General features: G+C 48.4%; 8 protein-coding genes and 1 pseudogene across 9 annotated transcripts; 6 read left to right on the forward strand and 3 right to left on the reverse strand.

Annotated features, from left to right (window-relative positions):
- Positions 1 to 3,580: 3,580 nt before the first annotated feature.
- On the forward strand, positions 3,581 to 3,723 carry BDZ99DRAFT_t75 (annotated as a pseudogene). The gene has a single exon. The product of its transcript is annotated as a tRNA-OTHER (tRNA).
- An 816-nt stretch (positions 3,724 to 4,539) lies between these two features.
- BDZ99DRAFT_467704 (ATP synthase subunit 5) lies at positions 4,540 to 5,575 on the forward strand. The gene is made up of 4 exons (XM_033721079.1): positions 4,540 to 4,723; positions 4,831 to 5,148; positions 5,227 to 5,319; positions 5,376 to 5,575. The coding sequence occupies exons 1-4, from the start codon at positions 4,559 to 4,561 to the stop codon at positions 5,487 to 5,489; spliced, it is 690 nt and encodes a 229-aa protein (XP_033570940.1). The 5' UTR covers positions 4,540 to 4,558; the 3' UTR covers positions 5,490 to 5,575.
- A 709-nt stretch (positions 5,576 to 6,284) lies between these two features.
- BDZ99DRAFT_526019 (uncharacterized protein) lies at positions 6,285 to 7,061 on the forward strand (the record flags this gene model as incomplete). Its single annotated transcript, XM_033726086.1, has 1 exon — positions 6,285 to 7,061. The coding sequence occupies one exon, from the start codon at positions 6,285 to 6,287 to the stop codon at positions 7,059 to 7,061; it is 777 nt and encodes a 258-aa protein (XP_033570941.1).
- Positions 7,062 to 8,415: 1,354 nt separating this feature from the next.
- On the reverse strand, positions 8,416 to 9,045 carry BDZ99DRAFT_481555 (uncharacterized protein; the record flags this gene model as incomplete). The annotated part of the gene is made up of 1 exon (XM_033722428.1): positions 8,416 to 9,045. The coding sequence occupies one exon, from the start codon at positions 9,043 to 9,045 to the stop codon at positions 8,416 to 8,418; it is 630 nt and encodes a 209-aa protein (XP_033570942.1).
- A 1,216-nt stretch (positions 9,046 to 10,261) lies between these two features.
- Positions 10,262 to 10,913, forward strand: BDZ99DRAFT_545868 (uncharacterized protein; the record flags this gene model as incomplete). The annotated part of the gene is made up of 1 exon (XM_033726856.1): positions 10,262 to 10,913. A coding segment is annotated over exon 1 (360 nt), but the record flags the coding sequence as incomplete, so codon positions are not given.
- Positions 10,914 to 11,689: 776 nt separating this feature from the next.
- Positions 11,690 to 12,641, reverse strand: BDZ99DRAFT_526021 (uncharacterized protein; the record flags this gene model as incomplete). Its single annotated transcript, XM_033726087.1, has 3 exons — positions 11,690 to 12,020; positions 12,078 to 12,132; positions 12,527 to 12,641. The coding sequence occupies 3 exons, from the start codon at positions 12,639 to 12,641 to the stop codon at positions 11,690 to 11,692; spliced, it is 501 nt and encodes a 166-aa protein (XP_033570944.1).
- Positions 12,642 to 14,545: 1,904 nt separating this feature from the next.
- BDZ99DRAFT_156905 (triacylglycerol lipase-like protein) lies at positions 14,546 to 16,581 on the reverse strand. The gene is made up of 3 exons (XM_033712841.1): positions 16,154 to 16,581; positions 15,740 to 16,102; positions 14,546 to 15,635 (listed from the first exon to the last, which is right to left on the reverse strand). Exons 1-3 carry the CDS (start codon positions 16,376 to 16,378, stop codon positions 14,664 to 14,666), a joined length of 1,560 nt encoding a protein of 519 aa, XP_033570945.1. The 5' UTR covers positions 16,379 to 16,581; the 3' UTR covers positions 14,546 to 14,663.
- A 1,008-nt stretch (positions 16,582 to 17,589) lies between these two features.
- On the forward strand, positions 17,590 to 19,843 carry BDZ99DRAFT_511760 (fumarate reductase flavo protein subunit; the record flags this gene model as incomplete). The annotated part of the gene is made up of 2 exons (XM_033724576.1): positions 17,590 to 19,135; positions 19,806 to 19,843. The coding sequence occupies 2 exons, from the start codon at positions 17,590 to 17,592 to the stop codon at positions 19,841 to 19,843; spliced, it is 1,584 nt and encodes a 527-aa protein (XP_033570946.1).
- Positions 19,844 to 20,281: 438 nt separating this feature from the next.
- BDZ99DRAFT_157009 (uncharacterized protein) lies at positions 20,282 to 21,709 on the forward strand. The gene is made up of 2 exons (XM_033712842.1): positions 20,282 to 20,288; positions 20,364 to 21,709. The coding sequence occupies exon 2, from the start codon at positions 20,644 to 20,646 to the stop codon at positions 21,580 to 21,582; it is 939 nt and encodes a 312-aa protein (XP_033570947.1). The 5' UTR covers positions 20,282 to 20,288; positions 20,364 to 20,643; the 3' UTR covers positions 21,583 to 21,709.
- Positions 21,710 to 22,383: the final 674 nt, after the last annotated feature.

Below are 22,383 nucleotides of genomic sequence, written 5' to 3' on the forward strand. Positions count from 1 at the left end.
AAAGAGCACTAGGGTGACTTGATGGCTGATTGGCCGAGTGACGCACTACGATATAATGGGCTAGCACGTTCTGCGGGTGTGCTCCAGCAGTCTGCGCTAGTATGATTCCTAGGCTATAAACTTTACATCTTGTCCATAATATTCCGGAAACGCCGGAGGACCTCATACGTGCAGCTCCGCCAGATTACGATCGCCTTCAATCGTCCATCGTATTTCGACCGACTGATTATATCATTGCTCGTCGGAAGATGCTAATGTCCGGTATGATTCCGTTAGAACTAGCAGAAGCATGGATTCCATCATGCCTCTCTTAGGTAGTATAGTAAACTGACTAGGTTTAGCATACAGGTCTAGAAGAAAACTGGCGCTCGCCGAAGTACTCGTTGAAAGAGGAAGAAAGACCTTTAAGGAACGCTATGAGCCTGAGGTTCAACATCGGAAATTAGAATTTAGTGAGATCTTTATTACCCTAAGAGTAGTAGTTCGCCTACGTTAAGAGAGCAAACAATAGATGTTTTAGGCGTTTTAGGTTATGCATCCTTCTCTGTGGAGTTGAATGCTTTGGAAAATGACGCATTTCCATCACTTTTGGAGTGTCCCCTGGCACGTCGGCACGTCGGGTAGTATTAAATCGGGATTACTTGCTTATTTGCTTCTTGAAAATTCATCCTTGTGTAAATTCAAGGGGCCAGTAAACACACACCCCCCTTTTAGTAGCCACACATCCCCTATATTATCCAATCTCTCTATTAGCTGCTTTAGCCGGGCCGACTCCTCCTAGAGTAATAGTGAATCTATATCACGATATTAACTATACCACACAACATGTCTGCTCTAGCACAGTTGATAGACTGTATAGTGCCGCATAGAGGGCTACTTATATTTGCGTACCTAGAATATCTTCTAGCACAGTCTTACATCTAAGATAATGCTCTAGGAAAGACCTACAGCGACTAATATACCGCGGAAGTAGAATGCAAGTAAGTGAATGTACCTCTAGGGGCAATAGCCCGAGCATTAATGCCAATAAGAGGATAAGATTATACGGGGTGTGAATGCTTGCTTAGAAGGGGGTGTAGAACTACTAAAAAGGAGGTGTGTATTTACTGGTCCCCAAATTTAATTACACTGGCAACAGGGCCGAGTGGTTATGTAAGCTTCTTACCATTCATTTTTAGTCGATCACTCCTAACATTCGCAAGGGCGTGTGACTTAAAGCGAAAGCTTGCCTCTACTAGAGGCAGTATTCTCATGGGCTTTGCCTGCGTGGGTTCGAATCCCACTGCTGTCCATTCTTTTGTGTTTGGGAGTAGTGAGGACACACTTTTTTGGCTCCACTCGCCCCCTACTTCTACTGGGTAGCTAGGTAAAATGAGTGTAACGTGAGTGCCAGGACCGGGTCGATTTATCCACACTTGTATTACCGCCATCATCTTGCCATTTACCCACCACTGTAAAGCTACTTTTTTTATGCTTTCTTGAATCCAAACGAGACATTTTACATCAATACAAAGTTACAGTCAGTCTGCAAGCTCGCTTGGCCATCCCAGGACGTCAGTTCCAGGAAGATCCAAGAACATCTGAGCAGAATTTTGAACTACCGAGACATTTAAGAGCTTCCCATGCAGTGGCGTATAAGAGTACTCAAACTCATGTCCCAGTGCTGTGCGTCGTACTTGAACGACAGGACCTCGTGTGGCTCCTCAAGTCCTCAACACTTCAGCAGAGTTCTTCAGCTCTTATATACCCCGATATGCCAGCATCTCTTTCATGGGCGGTAGAACAAGTATCTCAACATGATGTGCAAGGGGTAAAAGACTCTGTACAGCACAAGGCCGGTTTAGAGAATGTTGCGAACTTCTGCGAAGTAGCGAAGGCTTGTGCCTTCAGCCAGCCCTACTTTGAAGCATGCTGCATCGACAAGCGTAGCAGCGCCAACCTCACCTAGGCCATCAATAGCAGAACTAGTACCTCCACGCTGGTGTCCGCATTGAGTATCTTGCTAACATCACTGGCAAGACTGCGTATAGTATGAACTATCCAGACGCCCACTTCAAGAAGATGAACGCTACAAGAGCTTATCGCGTCCGATTTCCGGCTTTCTTTGCTAGTGACTGGTCGCTAATCCTAAACTTAGATTCATCCCTTTAGGCCTGTAGGCCATAACTTAGCAGATTCCATCACAGGCATCAATGAGAGTGTGTTCAGAATCCGTTCCAAACAAATTCGCATTTTCCGTATTACTGAACGAATACCGTAGTCAGCTCGCCGCCCACTATTCGCGTACTCGTAGAGGATCAGGCCAACAGCTCGATGGGGCTCTTCGGCGTAAGCATGCCTATTTTGTATGGAAAAACTTGCACAAAGCCTTTGCGCGGATGAACCGCAAATCAAACCGCCCGTCCACGCCCGTACGCTAGCAAGAGAGAGCCGGATGAGGCTGACTGCGATGCGAAGAAGGGAAAGTATGTTGGAAGTATATAATGTCGCTTATTTTCCCGTCCCCTTAATCTTAGGCGGGGCGTGCCTTTTCATCTAATAGAGTATGCATTTGTGACGGTGTAATCCAGCCAAGCGCAAGAGCGCCAGAACACGCGCGAGTTCAAGAAGGAAAAGACGAATAAGCCTGAGGATATTTTCAAGCAACGAGGAGGTGACAAAAAAAAGAAGCAGTGATGACGATAGTAAGAAAAGGAGGGAGAAACATTTCAATGACTCCATCCCCCATTCGATCTCAACTCCCTTGTGGGAGAAGGCCCTTTTGAAAAAGATGAGTACTTGGCAAAGTGGCTTTCGTTACAACTTCGGAAGAACCGGGGACAGGTCCCTGCGCAAGAGCGTTGGATAAGACATGCACTGTACGAAGACATGAGAGCCTTGCGGTTGACGGCGCGCGTATCTATAAGTGACAGTGGCAATGCATAACCAGCTTGATCGGGTTGTTACCCGGATCGGGACCAGGACAGCGTCGGTGAAGAAAGGAGTCTATAGTGCTATACGGGGTAACTTTCAGAAAGCATCAGATAGCGAGTAGTTCCTGAGATTGGTTATGACTGGCGAGATGATTGTGCCTAAAGGTAAGTCTAATATGCCGCGAGCCCGTAATTGAATAATGGAGAGTAGGCACTGGGAGGAGTGCTTGAGAGGCAACCCTCCGAGGCTTGGGATAGAACCCAGCTGAGAGTAGTGGTTGAAGAGCGCATCGCTTTTCTTAATCTCTGTGTGTCCGAATATCATTATCAAGTTGACCAGATCTTAGATCTGTTGCCGTGATATTCAGACAATGCGCTACTTGGGGGTCGTCAGGAGAGATAGAGTGACTCTACACGTGATTGTCCCTTATTAGAAAGATGAGGAGAGCACATTGAATCTAATCAACCATATGCTAGGCCGCTATGCACAAAGCCTAGCGTGACGACGCGGCGCTTTGTTCGACCTAGGATTTTCTTGTTTGTTCCTCTAGTAGCATGATGTAGAATTGTACGGAGAGATCAGAGATGTGGCAAACCGATCAAATGCTCTGTACCACCATACAGTGCAGGGATATCAATATAATAAGTGCGGCCTCACTCAAAATTATGGCACGATGGCTGAGTGGTTAAAGCGCTGCCCTGCTACAAGGTTGTGAGGCAGTTCCTTCGGGATCGCAGGAAAGTGACCCATGACCGCTTCGTTCAGAACGTCAAACTAACCCTTCAATAGGTTCGAATCCTGCTCGTGTCGCATATTTCTTTTTTTGTGTGTTTGTTAGAATTTCTTTTATAGATGTCCATGTAGTTTAGGAATGGCCCTCTTTTCTTGCCGAAACGTATGGAAAGAGGTTTGGGGTTTAGCTTTTGCTATTCAGGTACACATGCTAGTATACGCCTAGGATAATCGACTGAGTACCATTTGCCTAGAGAATGCAGCTTCCAGTGATGATCCAGTCAGGTGGACAAGGAGGCGGGCTCCAGAGTGGTAGAATAGGAAGGGCCCAGCTAGAATGAATAGGCTTAAAGATACTTAAGCTCATACTAGTGGTATCTAGATAAACCTTACACGAGACTTGAACGCCAGATAGAGACGCAGCTGAGCAGGTTTTACTCAATGACTACATGTCCAGACTAGGCTTAGGAGTAGCGAATAGTTCTCTCACTACCATATTCGCAATCTCAGCTGCTACCTTAGACAGTAAGCAGTCCGATATTTCCAACAATGGCGTTCTGAAGCTTCAAAAAGATTGCTGTATTGGAAACTGGCGAAGTGCTCCGGACGAGGGAAAAGCGAGTATTCGCACTCACTGAACGCTAAAACGCTAGCCGCACGTCTGCCCTTGCACTCCTATAGTCATAGTGGAAAGTTTGAACTTTGAAAGCCATTGATACATGTATGAAGATGGCGTTGGGGTAATGGACGAAGTCTGCAAGAAGTGGTGAGCCTTGGAGGACTTGTAGTGCCAAGCATTCAGGCTTAGTCATCGTACCTTCAAAATCGGTCGAACTTCCTCACGCTCGCCATCAACGAGCAGCTCCAACCAAATCCCATTCCGACACCACATACCTCTCCGCTCCTCCAAAAAATGCTCTCAGGTCGGGCTCTCACTCAGGCCGCGCGATCGGCCACCGGCCAGGCTTCAATCGCTCCCCGGGCCGCCTTCCGATGCTACGCCCAAGCTGCCGCTTCCGCGTCGACGAGACCACCGGTTGCAATCTACGGCATCGACGGAACCTATGCCAGCGCTCTGGTATGTGCTTCTCAGCTCTCTGGACTCATTCGAGATGGCGGACTTGACCATCTCGATCCCCACGCGTTTCAATTGCATATCCGAGCTAATATGCTTTTCCCTCGCAGTACACAGCGGCCGCAAAGACCTCCGCCCTCGACAGCACCTCCAAAGCCCTCGAGACGCTCGCCGCCGTCTTCAAGAAGGACCCGAAGCTCAACACGGTGCTCCACGCCCCCATGCTCACCGCCAGTGACAAGGACCAGATCGTCGCCGAGCTGGCCAAGCATGTCGGCAATGTAGATAAAGGAGATATCGTCAAGAACTTCCTGAAGACTCTTGCAGACAACAACCGATTGGGCGTTTTGGAGTCTGTTACCGATAAGTTTGCTGTACTGATGGGCGCTGCGAGGGGCGAGGTTGAGCTCACGGTTACTTCGGCTGCTGTAAGTCTGGCCAGCTATCGAGAATTGAGGCCTATGGCTTTTTAGGGGCACTTTGCTAACGAATCTCATGAACCGTAGCCTCTCGACAACAAAACCCTCACCCGGTTGGAAAGCGCCATTTCCAAGTCGCAATATGTCGGACAAGGCAAGAAGCTCAAGGTTGTTCCCAAGGTATGCATCCACGTCTACACCTCAAAAACTGGGCGCCCTGACGCTAATTCCACCAGGTCAACCCCGATATCCGCGGTGGCCTTGTCGTCGAGATCGGCGACCGAACCATCGATCTGAGTGTTTCGTCCAGGATGGCTAAAATGAACAAGATGCTCAAGGACACTTTGTAAATATATACCTCGAAAACTTGATAGCTTGCGCATGAAGTGGCGAAGCGTGTACTCTCTAGATAGGTTCGCCAATCTGCTTTGTTCTTGTATGTGCAAACTAGAGTCATTTTTGACATGAGTGGACTCACAAACTCACTAACTCACAAACTCACAAAGCGACGTCAAAATTATGTTCGCGGCAGTACTTTCCCGCATAATTGAAAATGCTACTACTTGTACAGAATTGAACAGACCCCTTCCCAGTTAGGTATACAGGGATGCGTCAATGGTCGGGACAAGCCTCCTTGCCAGCACCACTGGTAGTTCGACGTTTCTTCAAAAGGTTCGATAAGATGAAAACAAATAATGAACACTCGTTACACCTACTCAGCCACGTCAGACGGCACTGACTAGAAGCGAGTCTGTCACCTTCCCTAGACATACTTCGAAGCACTACGTAAAGCGGCAGAAGCGTCTGGGCTAATCATAGTCATTCATCAGCCTGTCTGTCTCTTTGGCAGCTAGTCTGCTCCTTCTTATCATAGTATTCGCAGGTGTGCCTTCTCGAAGTCCTGACGTGGCCAACCTGATCTTGTCCCGCATTTGTTTACTTCGTCATCACAACCTTACCACTCTACAACCTTTGAACGTCATAAATAACCACGTTCACATTTATTTTTCATATTCCCGAACACACATTTCACAACATGGCCGCCGCGCCGACGAGGCGAGAGCTTGAGGCGGCCAAGACAATGCTCGGAATCTGGCTACCACGACCTGCCCGCAATCATTTACCAGCGTCGATCGCCATTTATAATGAGCGATCTGAAACGCGCCATCGAAGCAGTGCCTATAGACACTGATGAAGAATCAGATTCGTCCACAGAGGAAGACCAGCCAACGTATTTTCAGCTGGAAAGCACAGAGAATGCAGAAATCTCACCTGCGAAGTCCTCCTTCCACCTCGGCCTCGACTCATGCGGCTTCCCAATCTGTGGAGATTCACAGCGTCATGGGCCTGAGCCAGAGGTAGAACGTTGGCCCCCCGAAAACGTGAAGCATCGGCGTGTAATATATACGCACCTGCGACAAGATTACCTGGACCACCGCATGCATGTCCTTGAAGATCGACTGAACGATAACTCGGTCCAACCTACTGAGACATGGCCTTATCACTGGCGCCAGTACGAGCACTTGCAATATTTGCCCTACGATCAGTGGACCGTCGATCAGAAGGATGCTTTCACCTTAATTGGTGCCTGGTTTTTTTGGCAGAAGTACAAGCTGAATACTCCCGAAACAGAGTGCCTGCGTATCCAAGACGCAGTCGCCGCGCTGTTGCTCGACAACAAGATTATCAGTGCCCGAGACGTGGACTATCCGAACAAAGACGCTGAGAGGAGATGGCTTCGCGATGAAATGCGGTACCTCGCCGTATTAGCTGCGCGTCGGCTCTCTACCGCTCTCGAAAGACTAAAAAAGATACAGCAGAGCGTCGACGCTGTTGCTGAGGCTGCTGCGAGCTTAGTTAAGGACCCCAGGGACGTTGACCTAGACCGTGGTGGGGTGGAACTCGATATCGCGAATTTTTGAGCACATACGACGGCCCGCTGATCGAAGACGCGAAGTGCACTTTTTGTAATGAGATTCACGCTGAGAACGACGCGGTGGAGCTGGATGTGTGTGGTCATGTCTTTGGGAGGGAGTGCCTAACAAAATGGGTGAACCATCCCAGCACCAACACTACAAATACCTGCCCAAATTGTCGACGGACACTGTTCCCAAGCAGCTACAAGCTTCAGGACTCTATAATGGATGGCATCAATGCCGAAATTGACGACGGCCTGGGTCGGCCATTTCCCAACCTCATCGAAGCGCGTCACGTCCAGGGGGTTGCGGTCAGAAACATGCTTACACTCAAGTTGAAAATGATGTGAACTCTGATTTCTATAGACGTCTAGCTAGTTGTATATATACTAGGGGAAGGGAGGGGGGCCACCCCCTGGGTGGAGCGCTAGTAAGTTCAGCTGAACACTGCACAGCTGATGTTCGGAGAATAGCTTTCTAGCATATGAGTTGTTGATCCTAGGTTGTAGTGCTGCAACCTGAGTCTTACCGTGTTGGCTGCGTTTCGTCATGTCTGGCGCGACTTAGTCGACTTCTCAAACACAATCCGACCACATTACAACGCGCAAGATGTGGAGAAGACGCTACTTGACATGTGGAATAAAGCCGTTGGGTTTGTTGGGGAAAACTTTCTTGCTACACCATTCAGGCCCCCCGAAGAATAATTGAATCTCGTCGAAGCAAAAATCACCCTCCTTTTCTCGTAGCTTCTCTCTCTAGTACCTCGTCGTAGGGAAGCCTCCAATGTTTTCCTAATGCTTGTACTGCTTCAACGGCCGCCCGTATGTTATTGTGGTCAGTTATCCATCCATCCATCCATGTAGGTCTACCAGCCCCCCAAATGCAAAGTACCACCCCTCTTCAGTCTTAGAGACGACCACCACACACCCAACCGACCGACGGAGAGACAGGTATCACATGAACGTTCAAGGAAGCATTCCCGTAATACAAAATCCAATTCTGTACAGCCTGCCTCATTTATTCCCTTCCCCCTCCAGCACAACGTCCCAATCTAACCCCCCTTGCCACCATCGCCCTCCTCCTCTGCAATACCTTGCCGCAAGCCTGTGCACACTCGTCTAGCGCTGCTTCAGACGCCTCCATAAGCTTTGAAAATCCCAGATGCGACGTAAAAATTTAGTATTTAAGAAATTGAGCCGCCTTTTGACTCCATACTTACCTAGCAGCTGGGCTAATCCTGACGGTGGTGTCGAGCGAGCAATAGCCGAACTCAAGCACTACAACACACATGTATCCAAAGGTGTGGCCTAATACTATGCCCCTCCATCGCCGACGTCGACGCCAACCGCACAAACAACATCTACAGCAAAACCCTCGTCTCCGCCGCCGGCAACACCATCGTCATCGGCAATACAGGCGTTAGCGACTGCGCCATCGTCTGTCTCAGCGGCAGTGCCTTCGTTTCGTCCTTCGCCGACGCCATCACGGTAATCGTCGTTACTCGGCCCGAAAGTGCAGGCGTGAAGACACTCCTCGGCAGCTCACTAACTCTTTTACTAGTCGCGATTCTGGACCCCGGGTCGGGGTCGCCGGAGGGCGGCAGGTGATGAGCTGTCGTCGTTGAGATCGCCGTTCTGGTTGTGGTGGTGATCATCGCTATATTTGAGGGTGCAGTTGAGGCAGGTGTAGGTGTGGGTTTGGATGAGTGCTTCGTGAGCAGCCCAACTGCAATGCTGGTGATTGTTATGACAGTGAGGAAGAGGAATACGGTGAGCGCGATGTGGGCTTTGCGGCGGCGGGCGTGGATAGCGGGGATGGTGGGGATATAGGGACGGTAGGGGAGGGGTGGGAATGGGGATGGAGGGGGACCGGAGTAGGGTGGTGGTGATTTGTCGTTTCCGGGGAATGTGATAATTTCGAAGGTTGGTGAGGGGGCGAATGATTCTAGTTGGTATGAAGGGGTTAGGTAGGTTGGGGGTTTATGGCTCATTTTAGTGGGAGAGCTGAGGTGTCGACCTAGGGATAGGATTATTTGTGGTTGTATTTGATGAGCTAAGGATACCTAGATCGGATATATTTGGGCATGAAGGTATTTGGAAGTGCCATATAACGTGAGTAAGGAGAAATATTGTGCAGTGTACTTCCAATCACAAGAGACACAAAGGAACAAGGCACCTAAATCTGCGTCGTTGGTGCTAGGTGGATACCTCCGAACAAAGAGAGGACCGGGCATCTCAAAAGAAGCTTACCGGAGATCTCTCGATCTCACCTAATCGAGGAGGCGCTATCCAATCTTCGAGTTATAAGATCTCTAAAGGTGACAACAGAGAATGCTTTACTCCGAGGAGTCTAGGAGGATAGTGGATTTCGTATTCTTTTTGAGTAATCTCGGGATGTTTAGTCGTCTAGGGTTGAAACGTAAACAAAGCATTGTGCAGCCTTCATTATTCGAGATCTTCGCCATGAATAACAACACAGTGGCAAGTCATACACACTCGTCCGCCGCTGCTAGCGGTGCCCTCGTAGTGTTTCCAAAATCAAGGCGTAATACTAAACTTCTTGCAGCGGGAATTCAAGCTGCCTTTTGACTTGATGGCTTCTTAGCATTAGCAAGCAGGCTGCTCCTGGCGCCGATACCTCGCTTCCAAAGCGATACTCAAGAAGTGGTACCCGTGTACCCAAGGTAATGGCCTGGTAGGTCTTTATGGATCGGCTCATCTGATACGGAAAAGATGAAATATCCTCCCCTCTGCTGTCATTATCTCCAGGAATTATCCATCCATCAACCCATGAACATAGCTTTCGCCAATATTACCAAATCTTTCTTGCGGGGCTCGATCGTGTTCGGCGATGAGATTTTGGAAGTGTCGTGGGCATTCGTGAACGGAGGCAGAAACTGCACCAAAATCGTTCCATTCCATCGATTCATGGACAATATGAACTAGAGCTTATGCTTCGAGAAGCCTAGTAGCCATTATAGAAGGATTACCTCTTTTTGTCGTTCACAAGGTTTGGGCTTTTCTTTCATCATAGCTACGATGACGGTGTCTACAACCTTCTGTGCCGCAATACATGTCTGTCTCAACCGCGGTCTCACTTCTAATGTCAGTACCAAAAAAATGGATTCGGGCCGCTTCACGGCTTAGCTAAAGTGTGTCACAGTTTCTCGTTCTTCATCTACGTCGAGCGTCGATATCCCAGGCTCCACGAGTTCCTCTTTGTCCAAATGCCTTGGAGGGGGCGCGGAATCTATAAAAAATCACCGCCTAAGTCATGAATTCACCTCCGCCCAGCGAGAAGTCGACCCATCCTCGACAGGGACTCGGTGTACCCCCCCCCCAAGCCTCGTGAAGATGTCACATTCCGATTCTTCATCTCGGATCAAGATATCATCATCTATGGCTGGCCGACTAGAGGCGGTGAAATCATCCTTGAAGATGCTGGAACAGTGGACTTTGAGTTTCTCGGTCTCGATCGCCTGAATCCGCCTGAGAAACGATGCGAGAATCCGAATCAGGAGGACGAGTTCTACCAGCGATTATTGCTCCTTGGTGCAAAGTGGTGGGACTCCAGGGCTCGCTTTTCACTCCTCTTGCGCGCGAAGGCTCCAAGCCGGATCCGACGGTGTACGAGAGATTCTGGGTGAGCGTTGCGTGGCCGAGTAGCGGTGGCCTTGTAGTGTCGGAATATGACACGACGCTCCCTGGTTTTAGTAAGGATACGGATGATTTTGTCCCAGATGATGTTGCAAGATTAAGATTATGTATCAGCATGGACGAGAGAGCGGCAATGCTACTTGAAAGGTATCAGGGTAAAACATTCAGAGATGTAAGTGAATATCGGGGGAATGCATGTATCAACACTCAGGTTGAAATTGATGTGAACTCTGATTTCTATAGACGTCTAGCTAGTTGTATATATACTAGGGGAAGGAAGGGGGCCACCCCCAGGGTGGCGCGCTAGTAAGTTCAGATGAGCCCTGCACAGCTGAGGCTTCAGCTCGGTTCTCTACAGCTGAGATTTCAGCTGGGTTCTCTACAGCTGATGTTCGGAGAGTAGCTTTCTGGCATATGAGTTGTTGATCCTAGGTTGTAGTGCTGCAACCTGAGTTCAACAGTTGGGCAACGAAGGAGGCTGGGGAACATGGCACACTTCAGAAAACGTGGTACTAGTCTCGATGAACGGATCTATTAAATTGAAACAGGCAAAGCGCCCTGTGTGTATTAAAGAGAAACCCATGTGTCCAAAGTTTTGATATGAGGGAGAAAAGTTACGGCTTCGAGAAGAGACCCTGCCGCTGTTCTTCAAGATAAGGCAATACCCTCTATGAATAGTGTATCCATAGAATCCACAGCCGACGTAGATCTGCTCCCATTGAGACATCATGTTATGACCGTCTCCTTTCTGCCCGCAGTTTGAAATAGCCAAGGTCGAAAATGCCTCCCAGCAATCTATGAGACATTCATCTTTTTAGGGGTCGTAGTTCTGTTTTGGCGCCCAATCAAGCTTCAACTGCTAATTCGTATACTGTTCTGGTCCATATCCCCTCTTGGGAAAGAAGCCAAGTCCGCGTCTCACCCGGGGCTTTGGTGCATCGTTGCCCGTTGGATTGCCGAAAACGTCGAAATTCTACTTTAACGTGTTGTGATTAACGATGCCGCACTGCAAAAGGTTTTGTAGACCTTGTTAGTATCAGAGCTGAATATGGAACTAGGAATGTTGCTTGCATCTATGCTACTATCGAGATCAGGAGCTGGTGGGTCGAGTGAGGCTCTAGAAGAATGGCCAATGTCTTTGTCTGGACAACCCAGAATGGTAAAACCATCGTCAGGGACATAGTCGTATTTTTTAGCGCCTCTCTCAGGGTCTTCGGGTGTATCCCCACCAGACGCACGCGGATGATTGTTACCGTGTCTCGGTTTTTGAGTCGGAGGCTTCGTATCTGGCTCTGGTCCGGGAGGGTAACTAGTATGGATCATCTTTTCCTGGCTCTAGAGGCACAAAGAAGCACGAACTACTTACCCGCCTATTTTGTCCTTCGCCCACATAGCCATGGCATACCATGCAAAGCTGTCAGCTACATATACATTAGCTAATGTGGATGGGGGAAAAGACTGTCATAACACTATCAATTATTACAGACCATTGCGTTGAGGGAATGAGCCGTCTCCGTACGAATTTCGCAATACTTTGCAACTGTATGGCACAGGGCATAAAGTTGGGTTATTGGACGCATCTCATACTTGTTTCCTGGATCACCGGATCCATCCCCTCCACTACAACGGCCTTCGATCCAGAGGGAATGCATTGGGTTCCATGGAAGCCAAGGGGGTGTACCCACGGAGACGACCAGATTTGTGATGCCGTTTGATAGATCTCTGTCATGAAAAGTAGCAGCTAACTTTTGAAAATCCGTGAAGGTTTCATTGATGATGGCCTTTTCCGATCTTCCACAGCCTTTGTACCCGAACAATCTCGTTCTGACCAGACTTTGGGCATCACTTTCTTCCCTTTGCCATCAGTGAGCGGAGGGAAAGGAGCCAATTCATCGTCCTCCCAGACCGGACCAACATTGTAGCCATTCATGTTGAGCGAATCATCGTCGGCCCTTACGTAGAACCTAGAAAAGAGTAGGGCCAGTAGCTATAGGGTGAACAAAGGAAGGATATCATGATGAACTCGAGACTCGAACCGACATATAAATAGGAAGATGTCAAAGAGAAGGTACTGATCTAGACGCTGAGAAAGAATCATAAACACTTGAGGTTCACATTACAGCATACTTATACCACTGCGAAAGCGCTCCAGGGCAAGAGGCCATCTTATTCTGATCTCGAGCAGTAGGATGCAGGCAACGGTAGAAACCTCACACAGAATCCAACAACACCTTGAGAACACGCAAAATATCATGGTTGGTATTAGAACCGCCGAAAGGAATGCTATTGGTTTCAAGAAGCGGCGCATATCATGGGCACAGGAAGCAACTAGCTTCCTCCGTTTCGCTTGGCATCAAAGCTTGTCTCATGGAGGGCTGAGCGGACTATCGCGAAAGTTATCAAGGCTGAAACCTCCGGCGCAGGCGCAGTTGCTTTAGCACAGCCTAGTGAGTCGTGATATGGGACTCGGGACTGCGCCATTATGTTGCAGAGGGTTGTAAGGCCACGCAGTCATGTGAAGACGGAGAAAAGGAAAGGTAACCTGAGGAAAGAAAGCGTGAAGATAGATTAGCACATCTTTTTTAAAACACAGAACGGTCTTTCGCGACATCCGACTCGCCGAAAATGCAACATCGAAACCCTTAGAATATTGAGGTGCAAACCTCAAGACTCAAAGATGGTTGATTGCGGTTTAGTAGAAATACATGCAGATAGCATCCACCCAACAGTTTTTGTCTCATCTGGGTGCCGAACATACTTCAAAGCGAAGTACAAATTCCGGGTGACACTAAATGGTCGTCCATTGAGAGTGATAGGTATCTTGATGGACGGGTCCTCCCATGTGTAAGACAAGGCCCAATAGGCCGGTGGCATGTTACCGTTTATTGGCTCTATCGTGAAAACTGTCTCTTCATTTTGCCCAGGCAGGATGGTGATTAGGCGTATGTCCCATGCATGTACCAGGCGAACGTGTTGGGAAGGCCTGGATAGGCTATAAGGTTTTGAAGTCGACCGAGGTAATGTGGGAATTCAATGTCGAGCTTGCAGTTCGAGATTTTAACAAGAGGGTCTGGAAACCAAATATCTAGATGATCGGAAGGAGTTGTTGAGGCAGAGTAGGACTCACTGAAGATCATCCATGATGTTGTCCTAGGCCGAGCTAGAGCGTTGCATATTTGGAAAAGACTATGATTAAGACATCTGTGAAAGCAAAGAGCCCTTTTCTCACATCCATAGACAGTTCAACCGTAGATGGGTAGATCAGTACATGGAGGTATGATGGACGAGTGATTGACCAAGCGAAAAGGCGACCTCGCTGTTAGCAGGGATGTCGATCACGTGATGGTAGCTTACTGAATTAGAGATGTTATTTCACAAGAAACGAATCCGTTTTAGGAGCAAGAGGCTCGATAGTCTGACTCACGTAGGGAGAGCTGATCATTAGCAGCAAACAAGCTGGAAGTGGATTCACAAGCCGTAACACTATAGCCCTCTTCAATTTTAGGAGCCAAACAGCAACCAGTACACATCAAACGCCGAACCGAATGCAGCGCTATGCCAGAAAGTCCACGCTGACAGCTCAACCCGCTGAATCATATGCATATTGACAAAAGAAAAGCAACAATCGGTACGCAGTACAATGTGTACCAGGAGGGCATGTGCAGATAATGCGACGCGGTTGCGGTTCTGTGAATAACAAGTCAGTGAGTCATTCATATGAGTATCAAGAAGTATTTAGAAGCGCATGTTGTCACGTGGAAAATGGGACGAATTAGACGAGACTGAAAAGTCTCGAAAGTGTGTAGCTTAATTATGATTTTCAGATAGCAAGATATTGGCAGAGATAGATAGGATATTCGAATGGGTAATTGCGGAAGGTGTGAGGGTGAACAAAGGGAAATGGCCAGAATAGATAAAGGAGAAAGGAAGAAGAGAATGGAAAAGAGATGACTTACTGCACCAGAGTTATGCCAAGGGAGTCGATCATGGCACACTTCTGCTTTTCAATTTCCGGCACATCCTCCATCTTAACCTCTGCATCATCGAACAGGATTCTTTGCCCGTAGGCACCCTTCGATTGTTCCCATGTGAAGGTCTGCTTCTTCTGATTCTTGAATATGTATCCGGAGTAGTGGTTTGGGTTGTACGTGCGGATGAAGCTAGCCCAGTATTGGTGAATATACTGTCCAGGCTCTGTCTTTCCAATTACTGTCTGATCGCCCCAGAGAAGAGGGCCTATCTCGGATACATGCCCCGCAGCACCAACATTCCAGCGATAGTTCCAGGCAGTTTGGTTGGCTTTCGCGTATGCACTAGTGATGTTGAGTCCAGGACATATATAACGAATGTGCCCGTACAGATCAGCTGCCTGGTCCCTCCACCCATTTGTTCCAGTGAATACTGTGCGCAGCTTGTCGAGGTCTTTATTCGTCAAGGACGGGAACTGAGATCTGACGAAATCATCGGAAGCTTTTTGAGAGGTTATCGTGTTAGGGGTAAAGCTGAGCCCGTCGTTCGTGTCGTCGCCGAAAATGGTGGGCAGCCTGACGAAATGGCCGTTCGCAACCTCGTTGTAGGTGTAGTCCTTGACGAAATCGTAGTCGAGAGTGGGTCCCCAGAAGTAGATGGGAGGTTGACGGCCACCAGGAAATTCTATTTTGACCTTTTTGACCGCCTGCTGGAACGCCGGGGCGTCCAAAGTCAGAAGGCAGGCAAGATCTTTGCAATGAGCTTGCTTGAGGAGCTCTTTGTACATGAACTCGCTGTCGTTTACATCCCTCAGTGCCGGAAACGATTGCGATTCACTTGCTGTAGCATGGAATAGATTGTCGTCACGTCCTCCATATGCAGTGAGCTGAAGAACGACCGAACCTGCTCCAGCACTAGCTCCTCCAAGAACGACGTGGTTGGGATCTCCCCCGAACTAGATTTGGCTAGTTAGATTGCATGTTCAAGGGCATAGTGGCAGTGTGATCAGGAGGAACAGAGAAGAAAGCACAATGTGAGATACAAGAAAATAAGACATACCTTACTAATATGGTCTTTGACCCACTTCAACAACTGCCTTTGGTCTTTCAGCCCGTTATTGAGACTAAGAGATTTGTTTCCGGCAATCTCCTGGCTTGCAAGAAATCCATATGGACCGACGCGGTAGTTGAAATTGACGAATACCATGCCCATGTCTGCCGCTCGGATAAGTTCAGACCCATTGTAATTCGAATTGGCGTTTGCGTTGAATCCGCCTCCTTGAATGAAGACGTACACAGGTAAGAGGTCTGAACTCGATGCGTTGGTGGGTGCGAATACGTTCGCAAAGAGACAGTCTTCAGACTCTTTATCAGCGTTTTTGTCCGTCAGATTGAATGACGTGCCGAGACAGACGGGTCCGTACTGAGAACATATTAGCTATCTCACCTGGTCTCAAGAAGAGCCAAACAGTACCTTAGTAGCATCGACGATGCCGTGAGTAGAAGGAGGGTCTTGAGGAGCGGCGAACCGAAGGCCGTTCGCACCAGTCACCTGATCGGCGAAGCGCAGGCCGAGCCAGTGTGTGATGCCATCGTCTTGCTCTTCACCCTTATATTTGGAATACCCGAGATCAACAAGAGTGTCTACACCGAGTGCTCCGGAGACTGCAAATGCCGCGAGAAGGAGGAGTGAACGCATAGCCTTGCAAAAGCTCGGAGCTATTGGAAATGATAAATCTGGAAGGGAAGACGGGAGAGCAATGAGGAATAGGAAAACGGAGAAAGTTGAGGATGTAGAGGTCTAGGGTAAAGCTGCTCTATCGTGAAACTGGGACCGAATGAGCAGAAAGGATGGACGATTGTGACCTAGAATTGACGCAATGCTTCATGATTAAGTACGGTGCAGTGGTTAGAACTTCACCATATCTATATTTGGCAGGAAGAGAACAGGTGTCCAACAAAGGCAACAAAGGAAGAAACGCGAAGGACGAGACACGTTGGTGAAAGAAGTTGCGACGCCGCAGAGGCGTTCTGGCGTTGAACAAGACAACAAAGACGGCGGACAAACAAGAAACAGACGGGGGCACAGCGGCAGTTGAGGCTTATCAGGCGCGGAGGCAGGGATGGATGTTGGCGGGGCGGGGCTGGGTGAAGGACGCAGGATTGGCCAGGGGACGCTGGATCGGCGAGTTAAAATTGGGCGTTTCGGGGGCGCAGCGTTCTGCCAAGGGCAGAGGACAGCGGTGACGCGGACAGCGGTGACGCGGACAGCGATAGTAATGTCGTCTGGGCCGCAATACGACGTTAGTGAAGTTTGCAATGGCGTGAGCACGAATCGGGGCGTGGAGATGAGCAATTGCGCCCACGTGCTGGGCCAAGCAGCTGGGCAAAAGCCAAGGTGGTCAGGCAGATCTCCCGCCCTTGGCATGAGGGCTTCCTCACTTGGAACCCTGACTTCATCATCGCACTCCAGGGTCGAGCCATGCAGTCCATCCTTGAGGTCTGTTTGCTGAACCCTGGGACACGCGTCTGGGTACGAGGAGACGTTTCGGCCCTGGACCACAACGGCGGAACCAGCCGAGAATAGGAACAACTCTCATCCTAGCGGGTATCTGGACAGGTAGGTGGTATTTTTGGTCGCTCGTATGGGCCTGCTCGCTCTCCAATACGTTCCGGTATTAGTCTTCTTACTCCCTAATCAAATACCACTCCCTGTGAGTTCATCTCTATGAGTTCCCATTACCATTTACCCCTTGGACCCTGCAGGGGTTTCGGCACGCGTCCGACGTCCCGCCGAACAGATTTGACCCAGCTAGATGACATCACGACGTCAACACTCCCAGATGTCCTAAACCTTGAGCCTTTTAATCTCTTCTATATAAACCACTACTCTCTTGCTCATCCTGCATCATGTCTGAGGTAGTCTACGACGTCATAGTCGTCGGCAGCGGCAATGCTGGCTTCTGTGCCGCCGCCTCCGCAGTTGAGAGCGGCGCATCCCGCGTGCTCCTCCTCGAGAAAGCCCCCTTGGCGTGGGCAGGAGGAAATTCCACGTTTACAGCCGGGGCGTATCGCACGGTCTTCCACAGTCTCGCCGACGTGCTGCCGCTCGTGAACAACGTGCCCCAATCCCTCGCCTCCAAGATCGACATGGCGCCGTATACAGAAACAGACTTTCTGCACGATCTGCAACGCGTGACGAACAGGCGCAGCGACCCGCAGCTCGCGGCGACGCTGGTCAGCGAGTCGAGGGCGACGACAAAATGGCTGGCGCAGAACGGCATCAAGTTCCAGTTGAGTTTCAATCGCCAGGCGTATGAGATCGAGGGGCGGTGGAAGTTCTGGGGTGGGATGGTGCTGATGGTGCAGGATGGGGGCAAGGGATTGACGAGGCAGCATCAGGAGAATGCGAGGAGGAAAGGGGTGGAGGTGAGGTATGAGAGTCCCGTGGTGGGTCTGCTCCGCAATGACCGCGGCGAAGTCACGGGGGTGAGTGCCAAGAGGGAGAATGGGGAGACGTATGGTGTGCTGGCCCGCGGTGGCGTTGTACTTTGTGCTGGTGGATTTGAGGCGAATGCAAGTATGCGGGCGCGGTATTTGGGTCCAGGGTGGGATCTGGCATATGTACGTGGCACGCCTTACAACACAGGCGAGTGTTTGGAGATGGCAATAGGTGAGCTGAGAGCGAAGCCAGTAGGGAATTGGTCTGGGTGTCATTCTACCTGCTGGGATGCTAATGCTCCGACGGACGCTGGTGATCAAACTCTTACGAATCAGTTCACAAAAAGCGGATACCCTCTAGGACTTATGTTCAACGTAAATGGAAGACGATTTGTAGATGAAGGGCTAGACCTGCGCAACTACACGTACGCGAAGTTTGGTCGAGCAATTCTTGCCCAAGATGACGGAGTGGCATTTCAGCTATGGGATGCAGACAGTGCCAGCTGGCTGCGAAAGGAAGAATATGCGGACGATGTCGTCGAGAGAATATCAGCCGACACCCTAGAAGAATTGGCCATAAAGCTCATCACAAAAGGACTCAAGAACTCCGCCAGTCTCATCGAGTCGATACGCGAATACAACCAGGCCGTTCAATCACACAGGAAAGAGAACCCAGAGCTCAAATTCGACCCATCAAAGAAAGACGGTCTATCTACACGATCTTCTGCGGGAGGGTTGCAGCTCGATAAGACAAACTGGGCCCTGCCAATTGCAAAAGCTCCATTTCTTGCTGTGAAGGTGACTTGTGGGGTTACGTTTACTTTTGGGGGATTGAAGGTAGTTCCGGAATCGTCAGCGGTGATATCTGAATCGACGGGAAAGCCTATACCCGGCCTGTATGCAGTTGGCGAAATGGTGGGTGGGCTTTTCTACGGAAACTATCCAGGAGGAAGTGGGCTGACTTCTGGAGCCGTCTTTGGACGCAAGGCCGGAAGGTCGGCTGCACAGAGAGCTGGTATACTTCAAAACGCAAGAGCTGTGCTATAGAATGCCAGCCGTCTTCCAATGCCCAAATACGACTTGTTACCTTACGCCCCCTGATTGTCAATTTTCCCATATCAGCCTATCCATATTGAATCGTAAACCTGCATGTTTCATGCAGCCTTGCACAGCCCCGTTGCTGGATGCGGCGCAGCACTTTCAACTAAGATCTCTCCATTTCTCATCCATCACGTTCACCAAACTCTACAGCACTAAAATCTGGTCAAGGTATTTCCACTGTAGACTCTGCAGTGCAGAGTGAAGAGAGCTCTGCTAACAATCATCTCAGTTGCTAAGGTCTTTGACAAGAGTTCAGCCAGATCCTACGGCCTGTCACGCAGCCTTTCAAACTCCCAGTCAACTTGCCTAATAGGCTTTTGAGCGTAGCGACCCTGATATATCGCCAATCACGACATACAATTCAGACTACTTCCATTGAAGCTATGTCATCCCCATCGATATCGCTGGCACCGGACACTGCGAAGGATGCTCACCAAAACGCAACCATCGCCAACACTAAAGGCTTTCCTTGGGAACTAATGCGGCGATGTCTTTACACGTGCAAGACGCATCATGCTGAATGCGCTCCTTCAAAATTGGAGGCCAGTGAAATCGTCTCAGGCCTTCGGTTCATCGACGTCAAGCAAAACTCGATAGTGGAAGGCTCAATTCAACAAGATGATGGATATAAATATATAGCCTTGAGCTATGTCTGGGGTGATCCGTTGAAGGGAGAAAAACACTATACATTGAGTCGGAGCAACAAGGACCAACTGATGCAGCCTGGAGGTCTCGAGGCTGACCGGGTTCGAATCGGGCTCACTATAAGGCATGCAATTGAGTTTGCCTCTCTCATGGAGATACAGTATCTTTGGGTGGACTCACTCTGCCTTGTTCAAGATGACGAGGACGAGAAGAATGCGTGCATTCCTCTGATGGGCATGATCTATGAACAAGCCCACTTCACCATTGTTGCAGCAAATGGTAGTAGTGTTTATAATGGGCTTCCTGATCACCAAGACGATACTCACGGGGAAAAAAGACATACAACGGAAGTAGCAACATGGCCTCTGGAGGGCTTTGTTCACTTCGGTGACATGATAACAGACTCTGAGTACAGCCAGAGGGTATGGACGTGAGTTATACCTCAACTACAAGCTCAGAATTTGTGTATAGTCAACATCCACTAATACTCTTTTCAGGTTCCAGGAATTTCACCTCTCGCGCAGAAAAATTGTTTTTGCCGGCGGCCGAATTTACTTTGTTTGTGGAGGTGGCCAATGCAACGACGATGGCAAATGGTCTCTACATCTTCAACTAAATTTTGAGGAGATTTCGACTAATCCCTTTTACTCACTCACCACGCTTTTGGAGAAATATTCAGAGCGTAGGAAGTCAAGATACCAGACCGACGCCTTGAAGGCTGCGGAAGGGATTTGTTATCGATATTCCAGACTCTGCAAGAGCCCGTTCCTTCAAGGTATGCCAGTGGCCATATTCGATACGTTCATGCTTTTCCGACGCAGAGCACCTATGGGGGGCCGCCGCAGCGAATTTCCAAGTTATTCCTGGCTAGGATGGAAACATGGAGTCCAAATTCCTAACTTTATTGACAAAACCAACCTGAAGGAATGGAAAATATCATGCACATGGATTGTGTGGTATAAAAGGACTTCAGGAGCCCCAGATTTGGTATGGGATACTACAAAAAGCACCGTACTCCTGCAAGAAATAGGAAGCAAGACGGGGTACCGAGGGCGAACTAGCAGAGACCCAACGGGAGAATTAAGTATGTTAGGGGATCACCTCAAAGAGTCATTTCCACAAGGGTTCAAAGACGGTGTTGAGAAGCGAAAACGGTGCCATTTCTCCGTTTCAGAATTTGCCAGCATCAACCCCGCCTCCCAAACCCCACCTTCACTGAATAGTTTGCTATCATCAAAAAGACCCTACGATCTACTACAATTCTGGACTATCTCGACGTACTATAAGATCCACCTCGCGTTCAACCAATACAAGGACTGTGACGAGTATTTCCCACTCTTTGATAAAGATCAGGAGTTCTGTGGTATTGTGAGGCTGGACGAAGAGCCACCAGGGAATGAAGCAGTTCATGCGGAGTTTCTTATCCTATCGAAGGCATGTCATGATATTAGCAAAGACGTGATTTGGAGCACCCCTGTCATGGAAAGACTATCCTTGCTATCACAAGAAATGAAGGAAAGTCCGCTTTGCAACGCAAACCGAGAAAGGTACTCTGCAGAGGAAGAGATTTTTCATGACGACCTCTATTGCGTGTTATGCATCCAATGGAAGGACGACGGAGTGGCAGAGAGAGTTGGATCGGGGTTTATATACCGGACAGCTGTAGAGCATGCGCATTTTCCAGGACCAGTATGGAAAGAAATAATTCTTGGATAATTTCAACATTACTAAGTTTCTTAAAAGGAGTTTAACACAGCATGTATATCTTAAAGCCATCTAGCCATGCATATAAATAAGTCTAATACATAGTGAAGTACTTTATATAAAGAAAGTATATAAGGATTCCTTTATTAAAATCTATTTAAAAAAGTGTAAGGATTATAATAGCATAAGCGTTATATCCCTATGCATAAAGCTCTTAAAACAATTAAAACTATGCACGTTTAAACGTGATATAGTAAACGTTTGGAACAGGAAAAGTAAGATAACGTTACAGAAGCGTTAGAGAACGTTTTACAATGCTATACGTATGTATATATATGGAACTCTGCTGCCGTCGATGTAAAGAAGAACTTAAGCAATACACTTCTATCTATCTATCTATACAACTCTGTTCTATCTCTCTCTGTATTAACTCTATACCTTTAATAAAAAAATATAAATATAAATAGACAAGTAAATAGATAGATAGATAGATAAATAAGTAGTAAGTAGGATTAAGCTATTAAAAGCTAATATGCTAGTAATAACTTAAAGCGCTTTAAAATATTTAATAGCTAAAATCTATAATATAGTTGCACAGCCTATAACCTAGACCAGACTACGGCCCACTAAATTTTTGGTGCGATGTGGACATTTTAATATATAGAGAATCTTACTAACTACTAAATGTTAAGTGAAATTATATAAGTGCATATATTATTTAGCCCTTTATAGTTGCTAGGTAGAGAGTTAGAGCAATAAGTACGTGTAATTCTATTATATTGTGAATCTTACCTAGTCTTAGGGGCTAAAACT

This window comes from Mytilinidion resinicola, assembly GCF_010093595.1.
Source record: "Mytilinidion resinicola strain CBS 304.34 unplaced genomic scaffold BDZ99scaffold_24, whole genome shotgun sequence".
Lineage (NCBI taxonomy): Eukaryota > Fungi > Ascomycota > Dothideomycetes > Mytilinidiales > Mytilinidiaceae > Mytilinidion > Mytilinidion resinicola.